Genomic DNA, 12,153 nt, shown 5'->3' on the forward strand with positions numbered 1-12,153 from the left:
GTAATTTAATTAAAATATTAATAATCGGTCTTTTCTCTTTCTGCCTTCTCTAATCCAAATGCCTTGTTGCCTCCATTATGCTTCCTGTCACAGGCATTACGTTTAAACTGAATTTCGTGATTTCCTTTTGCATGATAATTTGTCGAATTAACTAAATTATCGGTTCCTTCAACATCATCACTTAACTTAAGTGTTTTAGCATTTTTCGAAGTGATTTCTATCTTAAAATCTTTGAAGCCTGTGCGTTTATTTAAAATTGATGAGTTTATTTTTGATTTTTCGTCATAATTCGGCATGGTATTTTGGTTAAGATTTTCGTTTTCTGTATTAATTAAAAGCAAATCACTATACCAATAATCCATGCTATCCTCTCCACATACAAATAATACACTGTCATCATTTATATTCGTATTATGATAACATTTACAAACCTTTTCATAACTCTCGCGAAATATATCTTGAAAGCCCTGGAATGATATCATTGAGTCTCCATTTTCATCTTTAATTATTCTAACATTCAAGTCATCGATAATACTATTATCATTACAAAATGATAGCTTTGTTTCGGAAAATAGCTTAATTTTTTCGCTATTAATGAGCACTTTTATATCGCGTATAGAAATGTACCCGTCTTCGTCCTGATCAAGCATTTTAAAAGCCAAAGTCAAAATATCTTTCCTAGAGGCTAAGTTGGGTGATATTGCAGCAGCAACAAACTCAATGTAATCGATCTCTCCATTCCCATCACTATCTACAGCATCCAAAAGTAGATCTATATGATGTGACGGTAATTTCAATTCCCTTTTAGCTGCAATGTATTGAATAGCTGTTCTTAAATCACTTATCTTAATTTTACCTATTTGTCTTGTATCAAGCTTATAAAATACGTTTCTTAAGTTTTCAATCCACTTATCTGGACAATATCTCGCAATGATAGTCAATGCAATTTTCTTTAGCAAAGGAGAAACATAATAACTTCTTAATGATTTCAATATGGATGTAGGGAACAAATTCAAGTCATCTGTACTCATACCAAATAGAGTGTTTAGATTATTATCTGGAAATGCGAATTTCTTGTTCTCGTCTCTGTCATATTCACTCTTATTCAAGTTTATGCTTAAACTTGGAAATAGATCGCAACCTAATTCAACTGTGTTTTGTCGATTATATTGGGTAATCCAAGGATGCTGCAGTGCCATTTTTGCATCTAGTCTCTCACTTACATCGCGATTTAGAAGTTTTTTTAGTAAATCTTTTGCTAATGGGGATATTCTGTCATAAAAAGAACCATCAAAATATATATTCTTATTTAGAACTTGTGAAATAGTATCTGAATCATTCACTCCCGGAAATGGAACAACCCCTAATAAAAGTAGATGTAATAAGACACCTGAACTCCATATGTCACATTTTGGTCCATATGAAGAACTTGTACTATTTAATATTTCTGGAGCAACAAAATAAGGCGTTCCTGCCTTTGTAGTCATCCCGAAATATTCACCTGTATTTAATGTGTAGAATTCTTTCGAAAGACCAAAATCAACTAACCTAATTTCGTGTCCAACTCTAGATGAGAATAGAAAATTTTCCGGTTTAATATCACGGTGGCAAATTCCCTGGTTATGTAGATATTGCAATGCACTAAATATTTGCCTCATTATATTGGATACTAGTTGTTCTTTATTTGTAATTTCAGCCTCTTTTATACCTTCTTTATATTTAGATGACTCATCTTTACATTCTGGGCAAGGGCATATAACCAAAAACTTATTTTTTGTTTCTTTGTTTTCTTGCTGAGTTCTCGTTTCAATTTTATCGAGTAGATGACCACCATGACATAATTCCATAACAAGACATATATACTGCTCATCCTCATATACCTCATAAAGACGTGTGATATTCGGATGGTGCAATTTCTTCATTATTTTTACTTCGGTTTTAATTCTCTCCACATCTTTTGGATTTATTTGTCTAATTTTATTTTTGTTCATTATTTTAACTGCACGCACTGTGTTTGTAAAAATTTCTATTGCTACTCTAACCACTCCATAAGATCCTTGACCAATAACTCCTCTTAGTTCATATCTCTTTTGAAGCTCAAGTAGCGAACCTGTAGATACAAAAGTATTATGACTAAATTTAAGTTTAAATGATGGAGAGAAACACATAACCTTTGCTCTCTCTGTGCTTCTAAATTTGCTTTTATACTTATAATTTTCTGTACTCGAACACTTTCTGTTATTTGCATACCGAGCTGGTGGAGTGACAGACATTACATGCAATCTCTCCTTTCTATACCATTCACTTATACACCCTATCTGCTCAATTCCAGTTCTAGATCGTCCAGTATTACCACTTATACCTACTCTTTCAATAGAATTAGAGTCTGAGTGGAGTCCATTTTCATCTATTTCATATTCACCTGAATTTAAATCACTTAAATTTATCTCTCGGCGGTAATGATCATATTGCCCATTTCCTAGATTTTTGTCCATCTCATAAAATCGGAAATTCAATTAAAAGAAATCGCTTTCTTATCTCTATATCGATAATTTTGTTTATATATCACTTATAAATACTTTAAGCTTCAAAATTTTTATAAATTATTGCAATTCAACACAAAATAACTTCACTACAATGGAAGAATCCCTATCACGCTTATATCAATTGCATGGGAACTTACAGAGAAAAGAACTCGCCCTATTTAGTTATATGGTATTAATGTAATGGCTCAGTTTATTTGTCTGCTAGTTTGGATTCTGTTACCCACTAAAATTTTTAAATCATAAAATTTACATTCCTTTGACGACGTGGCTTAAAATTGCATGCCCACAAATATGTGGGCAGTAATCGGTATTATACTAAAAATTATTTAAAATATAATCAGGCGCCCAGAATGTAAACCTCTAATAGTTGGAGTATGTTTCAGTGTGGATTCAGATAATTTAAAGTTTGCGGTAAATTAATAAGGGGTGCTGCAAGGTACTTTCATGTTTTAATGCGTTGTTTGAGTGGAAGGCTTTAAGACGAATTACGCTTATTTTCTCGGCTTCTCTTTGATTTATATCACAATTCGCAAAAAAAGACCAATTAACAGATATCCTGTAATCAGCTTGAGTCTATACATATTTGCACACTTTTTCGAGAAATAAATATTTTGAGTAACGAAAGAATGGCCCAGAACTACATCTATAATCAGGAATACGTTAATGAAATGAACGAACAAGCATATAATGAATTAAATTTCAATGATGGCTCAAATAAACATAAAATAAGTAATAGCATACATATTGAAACTAAATCCGAGAATATTTTATCAGGAATAGACTCAAATGTAAAAGATGACTCACAAGTTATAAATAATGAAATGAAAGAAAAACTATACAATTCATTCACAGGGTTAGGCTTGGTAATACTTGTCTTATATATTATTTATTTATTTAATAAAACATTATTCTGGTTTATTATAGCAACCTTCTGTATTTTGTGTTATTATTTAGTTACCGTAAAATTTGGGTTTACGGGAAACAGCAACAATATTCAAGTTAATCAAAATGTGTAACTGTAATTTTAAATAAATAACGATGAAAATATGTTTGATATTGTTATATTTTTGTTTGTTTATTATAAGTTATTTTTTATATATATTGTGATCTTATCTTCCTGACTGAAATGCAGAAACTTGTGTAAGCTTGTCTCCATGCATACTCCAAGTTTTGTATCATTTCCGATTGGGACATACCAAAAAGTGAATCGGAATTGTCTGCAAGAAGTTTCTTTTTCACAGCTATTCTAAAGAGCTTGTCAATAGTATGTCTCTCCGGATCTTTCCTCTGGGTTAATGAGCTTGTCTTATCATCTGAAAATGAATTAATAAAAAAAGTATGAGTTTTATACAAGGGAAGAGGTATAGTATATATGTACCTCATGCCCTTGTGATATAAAAACTTACCTTCTTCTAAGCCAATCCTTAAACCTCTTTGCTCATCACCATCAATAAGTTGTGGTTTCGGCATAGGTTCTGGAAAATATTTAAAAAATGCTATAAGAACTAAGAGCCTTTCAATTTGTCTAGGTGATTCTTTAGTTAATTTGTGGATTTTTTTTTTTAGATCCTCCCATTCTTGAGTGGGTGGAAAAATACAAAGAGTAATGTCTCTCAGAACATTCAATGAATCCTTTGAATTTTCCAAAATTTTCAAGAGTTCGGTATCCTCCAGTGGCTTAAATGAGTCTTTCTTGAAAAAGTGATTTCTTATTAATATTTCTATATCAACTATATCTCTTAATTGCATCATTGATGGTGCAGGATCTTCAACTGTGATTTCCATGATATCATCGTTTTTAATGGCAAATTGGTATATTGCATCTAAAAAGGTATAACCAAACCCCATACCCTGATATTGAGGAAATATTAATACTTGAGAAATTCTCATTCTACATTTTGGCATAGAAAAGAATAAATAAGTGGTTATTATGCCTATTATTGTGAGTGCGCTTTTCTCTATGATCACTGGAAGCCATATTGTCCATCTGTCCTCTTGGTCAATCGAAGATGCAGATTCAATGTACCAGTGCAAAAACCACTCAATTCTTCGATGAAGAGTCTGAAAATTTTTTACAATAGGATGTTCCTCGTAGCAAACAGCTTTTTCGCCAGAATTATTACCTCTATTCAATATTGTCAATAAGTTTTCAGGTTCAGCTAAATCTATCCTTCTTAATTGGATTTCTTTATTTTCTTCTAACTTTAATTTTTTTGAAAATTTATCTATTGTAACACCCGGTAGAAAAACCAAATTTATTTTAATTCTTTCAATGAATTCTTCTCTGGAACAAAATTCGCCTTCTAATGGAACAGTTTTTAATTGTATAATGATTTCATTTATGTAATCTTGTCTTACTGCATCCGATAAACTTAAAATTTCTTTACTCACATTCTTACTTTGAACAACTTCAACATCAACATATACATCGAACCAATTACATGAATAGTAAATGTGAATGTACGTCTCGTATCCTTCCAATAAAGAAATCTTTTCATCAGGAAAGAAGTGATGTGCGTAGTGTGGTGTAAACGTTTTTTCATTTTCTCTTCCAATAATATCTTTGGGAGTCATACATTTGTGAAAAAACACTCTTTTAAGTACATTACACATCTTCCTGGGGAAGGTTACCTGGGAAACACTTTCCTCACTTAGTCTCGCTTTTTTCATTGGCAGGTCATCCATTATTATCTATAGTTGTACTCAAGTATAAAGGTAAAATTATCTCTAAATTTGACACTTAATTATGTCATAAATTAATTAACTGAACTAACTTAAGTTATTACTAGTGCTCTCTGTTCTTATATACTACCTTTTTTCTACACAAAACGTAAATTCCATCCCACAAATTACCAACATCATGGGCGCTAAAAAGTCTAATTGAATAAGGTAATGGTTTGCATGCAAAAAAATATTTGAATAAATAGAATACATACCAATTTGAACTTTGAATAAAAAATGATAGAGTTATATAGTAACTTTAAGAATAAACTTAAAAAGTTTTATATGTTCAATTCTTTAAAATAAACTATGATGAAGACATCTTACTTTTTCAACTCATCTTTTTTTGACAATCTGACTCGAATCCGTGATAAATAGTTAATATTGTAGACGTTCTCGTCTTAAAATAAAGTGTGATATTGACCTAATATACTTTTTTAATTTTGTATAAGCATACAATAAAACTTCTAGAAATGTTACTATTATTACTTTGAAATGTATTTTCGAGAAAAAAATATTCTCTTCCCTTTATTAATTCATGTATAATGTAGCAATACTTTTACCCAGCTTAGATTATCGTAATAATACAAATGGTGCGATAAATAGAGCTTCTTTTGGAATTGTATTAGAGCAATTATGCTGGTTAGGTACAGTACTCCTAGCTGTTTTATTCACCATATTTTCATTTGAGTCAAGGTAAGTATCGGTTTAATTTAAACCATTTAAACAAAAAATTATTGACCTTCTATTTAATTAACCTTATTTTGGATTCACTAGGGTTATTTGGTGCACCTGCCTCATTCCACCGATTGTATTTGATTTTTCACTAGTATTTTTAGGAACTAAAGTATTGAGGTTAACGATATCATGGAGTTTCTTAAGTGATGTAATAATAAGGGCTGTTCATATTATTGGATTACTTTCACGTGGAATATGTCTAACTATAATAATACTTAATATGTTACTTGGAAAGCCTGAATTGCAATTATCTTTGGCATTTATTTCTGGTACAATCATTTTCCAAGTACTATTTGCAAGCTTTTCGAGTACATTAAGATGTCCTTGGATTATTATAAGGTTTCTGTTCGTTGATATATGGATTGGTCTTTTATTATTTCAAATATTTTTAAGAGTTAATTCTGAATATAGGTATTATTCTGAAATATCAAAGGAAAGTTACCAATTGGAATCCTCCTCCAAATTTCACGAAAATATAATGATTATTGCTGAGAAGCTGCAACATGTTCCTTCTTGGTGGGTTGTTTTTTGGCCATGTTGGTTTTGGTGTGCCATTATATTTGCATTTTCAACACTGTTTTGCATCTTAGGATTTACAGATAAAATGCTCGGAGTTTTTGGAATATTTTTTGGATGCCTTTCAAGCTCCACTCTAATAGGATGTTTGGATCTCGCCGACTTTCTTAGTAATTCTGTCTATATCAAAGATAATAAATTCACAATTAGCTACAACTACAAATTAAATGGTTCGAATGTAAGACTTTGGCACATTTGCTTCATTTGTACGCAAACATTGATCACTCTCCTATCAATTGTAATTTCACAGAGTTTAATTGATGAAAGGGATGGAAATAGTTCAGGGTTCATTTCTTCATCCGATGACAATTTTATTGCTAACAATATCAAACAACTTAAAAAATTTATGTCTCCTTATAGAATCGGTTCAGAGATAATTCTTAATAAAAAAGGTACAGGTGTTTTTCACACTGTAATAAATAAAAACATTGATAAAAGTACTACTGGCACATCTCTAAGCCCAACAATATCTGAAAGGGATCTCCTCACTACAGAATTTTCATCTTCTGTTTCTTCGCTGTCAAATTACGAACAAGAGAATAAAGTGAAATCAGCGGAGGATATAAAACATATTAATGTTCAAGATATAAACCAAGAAATTATGTGCATTATTTGCTGCGACAATAACTTTGAAGCAGTATTTCTACCTTGTGGGCATGGTGGTATCTGTAGTAACTGTGCTCTCAGAGAGTTTTACAGAGTAAGTTTTTTTAAATATAAAAAAGTAAATAATTTACCTTATAAAATATATAATTCAAAAATATTCACTTTTTATGAATATTCATCACTTTTATAGATTGGACTATGCCCTACATGTAGGCAAGCCACATCTGCAATAGCTGCATACAAAAATAAAACTTTCCAATTAGAACACTCAAATAAAATAAGTGCAATAGTAATTGCAACTCAAGACATCTAATTCAAATAAGCATCTGTAGTTGTTATATTATTGACTTTTATTTCAATATTCCACACATTTTTATCTTTATCGTATATCATTTGATAAATATAAATTCGAACCTCTGGCGCCTTTTATTTTTTGATTTCCTCATAAATAATGAAGTTTATTACCAAAATCACTCTCTAAAAAGTAATTATTATTGTAACTTTCATGTACAGTTAGTTCATTCGAGATGACTTTATTTGGTCAAGTGGTTATAGGCCCACCAGGAGCTGGTAAAACCACATTTGTCTATGGAATGCACCAAATGTGTATAGCGTTGAATCGTCCAAATATTATAATTAATTTAGATCCAGCAAATGAAAACATTCCTTATTTACCAGATATTGATGTAAGGGAATTAACAAACTTCGAGAGTATAATGTCTGAACAAGGCTTGGGACCAAATGGTGCTTTAATATACTCTATGGAGTACTTAAGAGAAAATATTGACTGGTTAATAGAAAAAATTAAAAAAAAAGCAGGAACTGCATCATACATATTAATTGATGTTCCTGGTCAGGTAGAGTTATATACTCACAACTACGTACTCAGAGAAATAATTGATATCATCTCAAAGGAGCTGGACACGAGGTTGACAGGTGTACATTTAATTGATAGCACAATGCTCTCTTCTCCAACAAACTATATTTCAGCCTTACTAGTCACTCTCTCTGCTCAGATGTCTATAGAACTTCCATATGTTAATGTATTTTCAAAAATAGACCTCTTGAAGTATTTAAGTGATGACCTTCCTTTTAAGCTTGAATACTTTTCACAGTTGGAGGATTTAAACCAGCTTTTGACTTATTGGCAACATGAATCGAAAGTAGGTGATCATCCAATGTTTATCAAGTATAAGGAATTCCAAGCTGAACTTGCAGATCTAGTGGAGGACTCTTGTATTATGCAATTCGTCCCTGTTGATATTAATGACAAGGACTCTGTAATACAAGTACTACAGTTGATAGATAAATCAAATGGGTGAGTTTTCTTTTTACTCTTAAAAATGACAACATTTTAGCTTATTGAATTACTTATTTTTCTTTCGAATAGATTTTCAATGCTTTGTGAATATTCGGAATATTCCGCACTTGGACTTGAAAGTAACATTAATTTAGTTCCTAACGAAGAACTATATGGCTCAGTATATGAGAGATATATAGAAGACAAAAAAATATAGTATTTAATATACATCAAAAAAACGTAATTATAAATATTTAAATAATTACTAAAACTACATTAAAGTTATACCTCCAAAAACACATTTCACTAACTCCAATTCAAAAGACGGACTTTCCAGTTTGATGATATCTTTTTCCGATGCAGATTTGTGCAGCTGCCACTGCCTCAGAAAGATCAACGAAGCAATGTACAAGAGGAATGATATCATAGAAGCCGGATCTCAAAAGAAATCCGGAATTCGGATGAGAGAATGAAGCAAACCAAATTTGGAAATTTAGTTTTTTAGCATGGTAATTGAATCTCTGAAGAATTTGAAGTGCAGTATAATCTATCTCGTTTATCATACATGCATCTATAATTATTATTCTTTCGACATGATTATCGTTTAGATCTTGAATAATTGTGGGAATCCTTTCTCCAAAATTGATAGAATTAGTTATGTTTGGAAAATATTGACTTTTCGATATACAATCATAACTATCTTCAGATCCGAGTTTTTCACAACTACTTAGGTCTTCATCTTCAAGCCAAACCTCAATAAGAGTTTCAAGGTTCCTTACGAATCTTTCAGCATTAATAAATGTAAGAGGACCTTCGAACCTAACTATTCTAACATAAGGTAGTTGAACTGCCTGAGGGAATTTCTCAACACTTTTAAACAATAAGGTACCTGGCAACCTTCCAAGTACCTCAAACTTTGGTCTATATAAAAACTTAATCAGATATGTAATTGAAGAAGCAAGAGCAAAGATAATTCCATAATTTATTCCAGCTGTTATTGTCCCAACGAAGGCAATCATCCAGAAGAAGGAATCGATACTTTTCATTTTTACAAGCTCAATAAAGTAACTAATATTTACCATTCTGATCATAGCCTGAGTAATTATAGCACCAAGCACAGCCTCTGGAAGAAAACGAATATATTCCAGAAGAAACATGGCGACTAATAAAACCCCCATTGAGTAGGCCACATTATGCAGGGGTGATCTTACTCCCAATGTAAAGTTTAAATTAGTCCTCGCTAAGGATGCGGCCCCTGGAAGGCAATTAAAGAAAGAACCAACTATATTCACAACTCCAAGAACCAGGATTTCCGTTCCAACTGAAAATAAGGATCTTGTCGCAAAATATTTTTTTTTTGTTCCATTCATACTATCTTTTTTTTCAGTATCTTTAACAATCGTCTCTGCCGTTTCCAATGAAGAATCTCTATCCATTCCTATGAGAGTATTATTATCTTTCATGTCTCTACTATAATGCCCTATATCTTCGACAGAAGAACAATCTTCATCATCAATCACTCCTATTTCATCTTTATGTATTTTCTCGTTTTCCAAATTTTCGCTTTCATATGTAGTATTAATTTTAGTTTTGAAAGAATATGGACGTTTTTTGGTCTCAAAAATAATATTTAAAGATATATTAACTTCTCTGTTTGGAGAAACATTTACAGAAACGTCTGTATCTGAAAAAAAGCCAAATTCATTACTTGACTCTATATCACCCCGAGGTTGTTTGAAAGTACGTTCATTCTCAACACCATAAATTTGTGGACCATTCTCTTCTTTAAACAAATATGTATTGGCTGATCTTTCTAAATAACTAGTTATAGGCGAGTCGCCGTTGTATAAATTGGGAGATCTATTGTTTTTAAGTTCAACCGCGACCTTGGAACTCCCTAATTCCTCAGATGAACTAGAATCTTCGGAATAAATCCTTTCAAAATTACTTGTTTCTCTCACCTTTCGATTAAATACACCCATTTTTTCACCCTTACTGTCAGAGGTAGGCATGGACAATTCCTTATTTCCACTCATGTATAAGTTTTTTTGCGACCTGATTTCCATACTCTGAGCAGTGGAATAGTGAGCAAAAAAGGAAATAAAGGTAAGAGGGAGAGCAGATATCCAAACCCTAGTAAAAAAAGGCAGAGAATCCAAGCTCGAAGGCTGGATATATTCCTCTGGAGGATACCAGGTGAGGTTATTGGGAACAAGTAGACTGGACCTTGGTATAAGTCCAATCATTGGAATGTTAGGTGATATCAGAGCACTAGCAATATTTGCTATAATTATTATTATGAGTTGGGAGGGAATTGGAAAATTTGTATTCATATATACCTTAATCCAAACAATGGACTCGAGAAAAAAAATAGCCGATATGGAAAATAATGTTGCTTGCCAACTGATACTCGAGAGATTACTTACAATAATAAAGAGAGCCCTTATTGGTACGCAATTAATTTGGGGAGGTTCGATTGCAAACATAAATGGAAGCTCTTTTACTATTATTGAAAAAGCAACTCCTGAAAGAAATCCCTGAAGTACTGAATCAGAAAGAAAGTCAACAAAGTGTGCTAGTCCGAATATTCTCAAGAGGCAACAAGAAACTCCGTGGAAAAAGATCACCAAAGAACATAACTCTGATCTAATCTCCGGAGGAGCACCGCTTCCTATTAAAGAATCAACGGCCGAACCTGCCACAATAGATTCAACGGAATTAACGCCAATAGAAACATATAATGATGACCCAATAAGAAGATAAATTATCGGCTGAAGAATTCCATTGCATAGCCCCATTGAAGGAAGAACATTTGCCAACGAGGAATATGAAAGCCCTTGGGGAATTGACAGAGCTGCCTCTGCGAGACCACAAAGGAGATCACAGATAATTATAGAAAATTCCCACGAAACCAATTTTAGATATCTAATACCTATAAATGATTCATTTATAAAGAATGACTCTAAAGAACTAATGATCATCCTAACAAAACTTCTCCAACCACTCTTGCTTCTTCTATGAAACCTACTGTGAAGTTTATAGTCATTGTTAAATTTTTCATTTCTCATCTGGTAAAGTGATAGAAATTCATCCCATTCATTTGTCACCCCATTTTTGTTTTCAATTCCACTCCCAATATAACTTTCATTCTCATCTACATCGCTTTTATGGGTGGAATCCATTTGGCACTAACTTATAAGCACTTCACAGCTTACTTTCATTAAGTTAATTTAATTGGCACTGTTTAAAAGTGTATTTGATGTTATAACTTCATAATAAATTTTAACTCCTTGATCTGTATTAATGCTTAAATAAGTGTTGTTTATTTAAAAAATTGAAATTATAGTAAGTAATATTCTTTAATAATAAGCAAAATTAATTACTTATTTAAATGATTAAACAACTACTTTTAATTTATCGAGATATTCCTAATTTATTGTATTTACTCTTATCCTTTAACTTGGTTTCCTTCCTCTATATTTATTATATTATACGTTTTGTGCGTTACCTTGCATAAGACGCACGCGTCTACTTTATTTTTATTACGCAAAGTAGCATATATAAAAATAATTGCCAAGTGTTTAGGAATATAATTTTTTTATAGATCTAATCCATATAAATATTTTCTTGATTATTTTTACCACTAATTTATATTTTTCTAATTTG

The 12,153-nt window shown here is 31.7% G+C and overlaps 6 protein-coding genes across 6 annotated transcripts; 3 read left to right on the forward strand and 3 right to left on the reverse strand.

Annotated features, from left to right (window-relative positions):
* Nucleotides 1-17: 17 nt before the first annotated feature.
* Nucleotides 18-2,495, reverse strand: FG379_000575 (calcium calmodulin-dependent kinase; the record flags this gene model as incomplete). Its single annotated transcript, XM_067325986.1, has 1 exon — nt 18-2,495. One exon carries the CDS (start codon nt 2,493-2,495, stop codon nt 18-20), a length of 2,478 nt encoding a protein of 825 aa, XP_067183428.1.
* Nucleotides 2,496-3,172: 677 nt separating this feature from the next.
* On the forward strand, nt 3,173-3,562 carry FG379_000586 (uncharacterized protein; the record flags this gene model as incomplete). The annotated part of the gene is made up of 1 exon (XM_067325997.1): nt 3,173-3,562. The coding sequence occupies one exon, from the start codon at nt 3,173-3,175 to the stop codon at nt 3,560-3,562; it is 390 nt and encodes a 129-aa protein (XP_067183439.1).
* Nucleotides 3,563-3,638: 76 nt separating this feature from the next.
* FG379_000597 (Hat1-like acetyltransferase (histone acetyltransferase-like)) lies at nt 3,639-5,231 on the reverse strand (the record flags this gene model as incomplete). Its single annotated transcript, XM_067326008.1, has 1 exon — nt 3,639-5,231. One exon carries the CDS (start codon nt 5,229-5,231, stop codon nt 3,639-3,641), a length of 1,593 nt encoding a protein of 530 aa, XP_067183450.1.
* Nucleotides 5,232-5,805: 574 nt separating this feature from the next.
* Nucleotides 5,806-7,500, forward strand: FG379_000603 (uncharacterized protein; the record flags this gene model as incomplete). The annotated part of the gene is made up of 3 exons (XM_067326014.1): nt 5,806-5,963; nt 6,045-7,281; nt 7,378-7,500. The coding sequence occupies 3 exons, from the start codon at nt 5,806-5,808 to the stop codon at nt 7,498-7,500; spliced, it is 1,518 nt and encodes a 505-aa protein (XP_067183456.1).
* A 214-nt stretch (nt 7,501-7,714) lies between these two features.
* On the forward strand, nt 7,715-8,509 carry FG379_000604 (XPA1 binding-like GTpase; the record flags this gene model as incomplete). The annotated part of the gene is made up of 1 exon (XM_067326015.1): nt 7,715-8,509. One exon carries the CDS (start codon nt 7,715-7,717, stop codon nt 8,507-8,509), a length of 795 nt encoding a protein of 264 aa, XP_067183457.1.
* A 295-nt stretch (nt 8,510-8,804) lies between these two features.
* Nucleotides 8,805-11,669, reverse strand: FG379_000532 (high affinity sulfate transporter-related; the record flags this gene model as incomplete). The annotated part of the gene is made up of 1 exon (XM_067325943.1): nt 8,805-11,669. The coding sequence occupies one exon, from the start codon at nt 11,667-11,669 to the stop codon at nt 8,805-8,807; it is 2,865 nt and encodes a 954-aa protein (XP_067183385.1).
* Nucleotides 11,670-12,153: the final 484 nt, after the last annotated feature.

Source organism: Cryptosporidium bovis (assembly GCF_009768925.1).
Source record: "Cryptosporidium bovis isolate 45015 chromosome Unknown contig_13, whole genome shotgun sequence".
Lineage (NCBI taxonomy): Eukaryota > Apicomplexa > Conoidasida > Eucoccidiorida > Cryptosporidiidae > Cryptosporidium > Cryptosporidium bovis.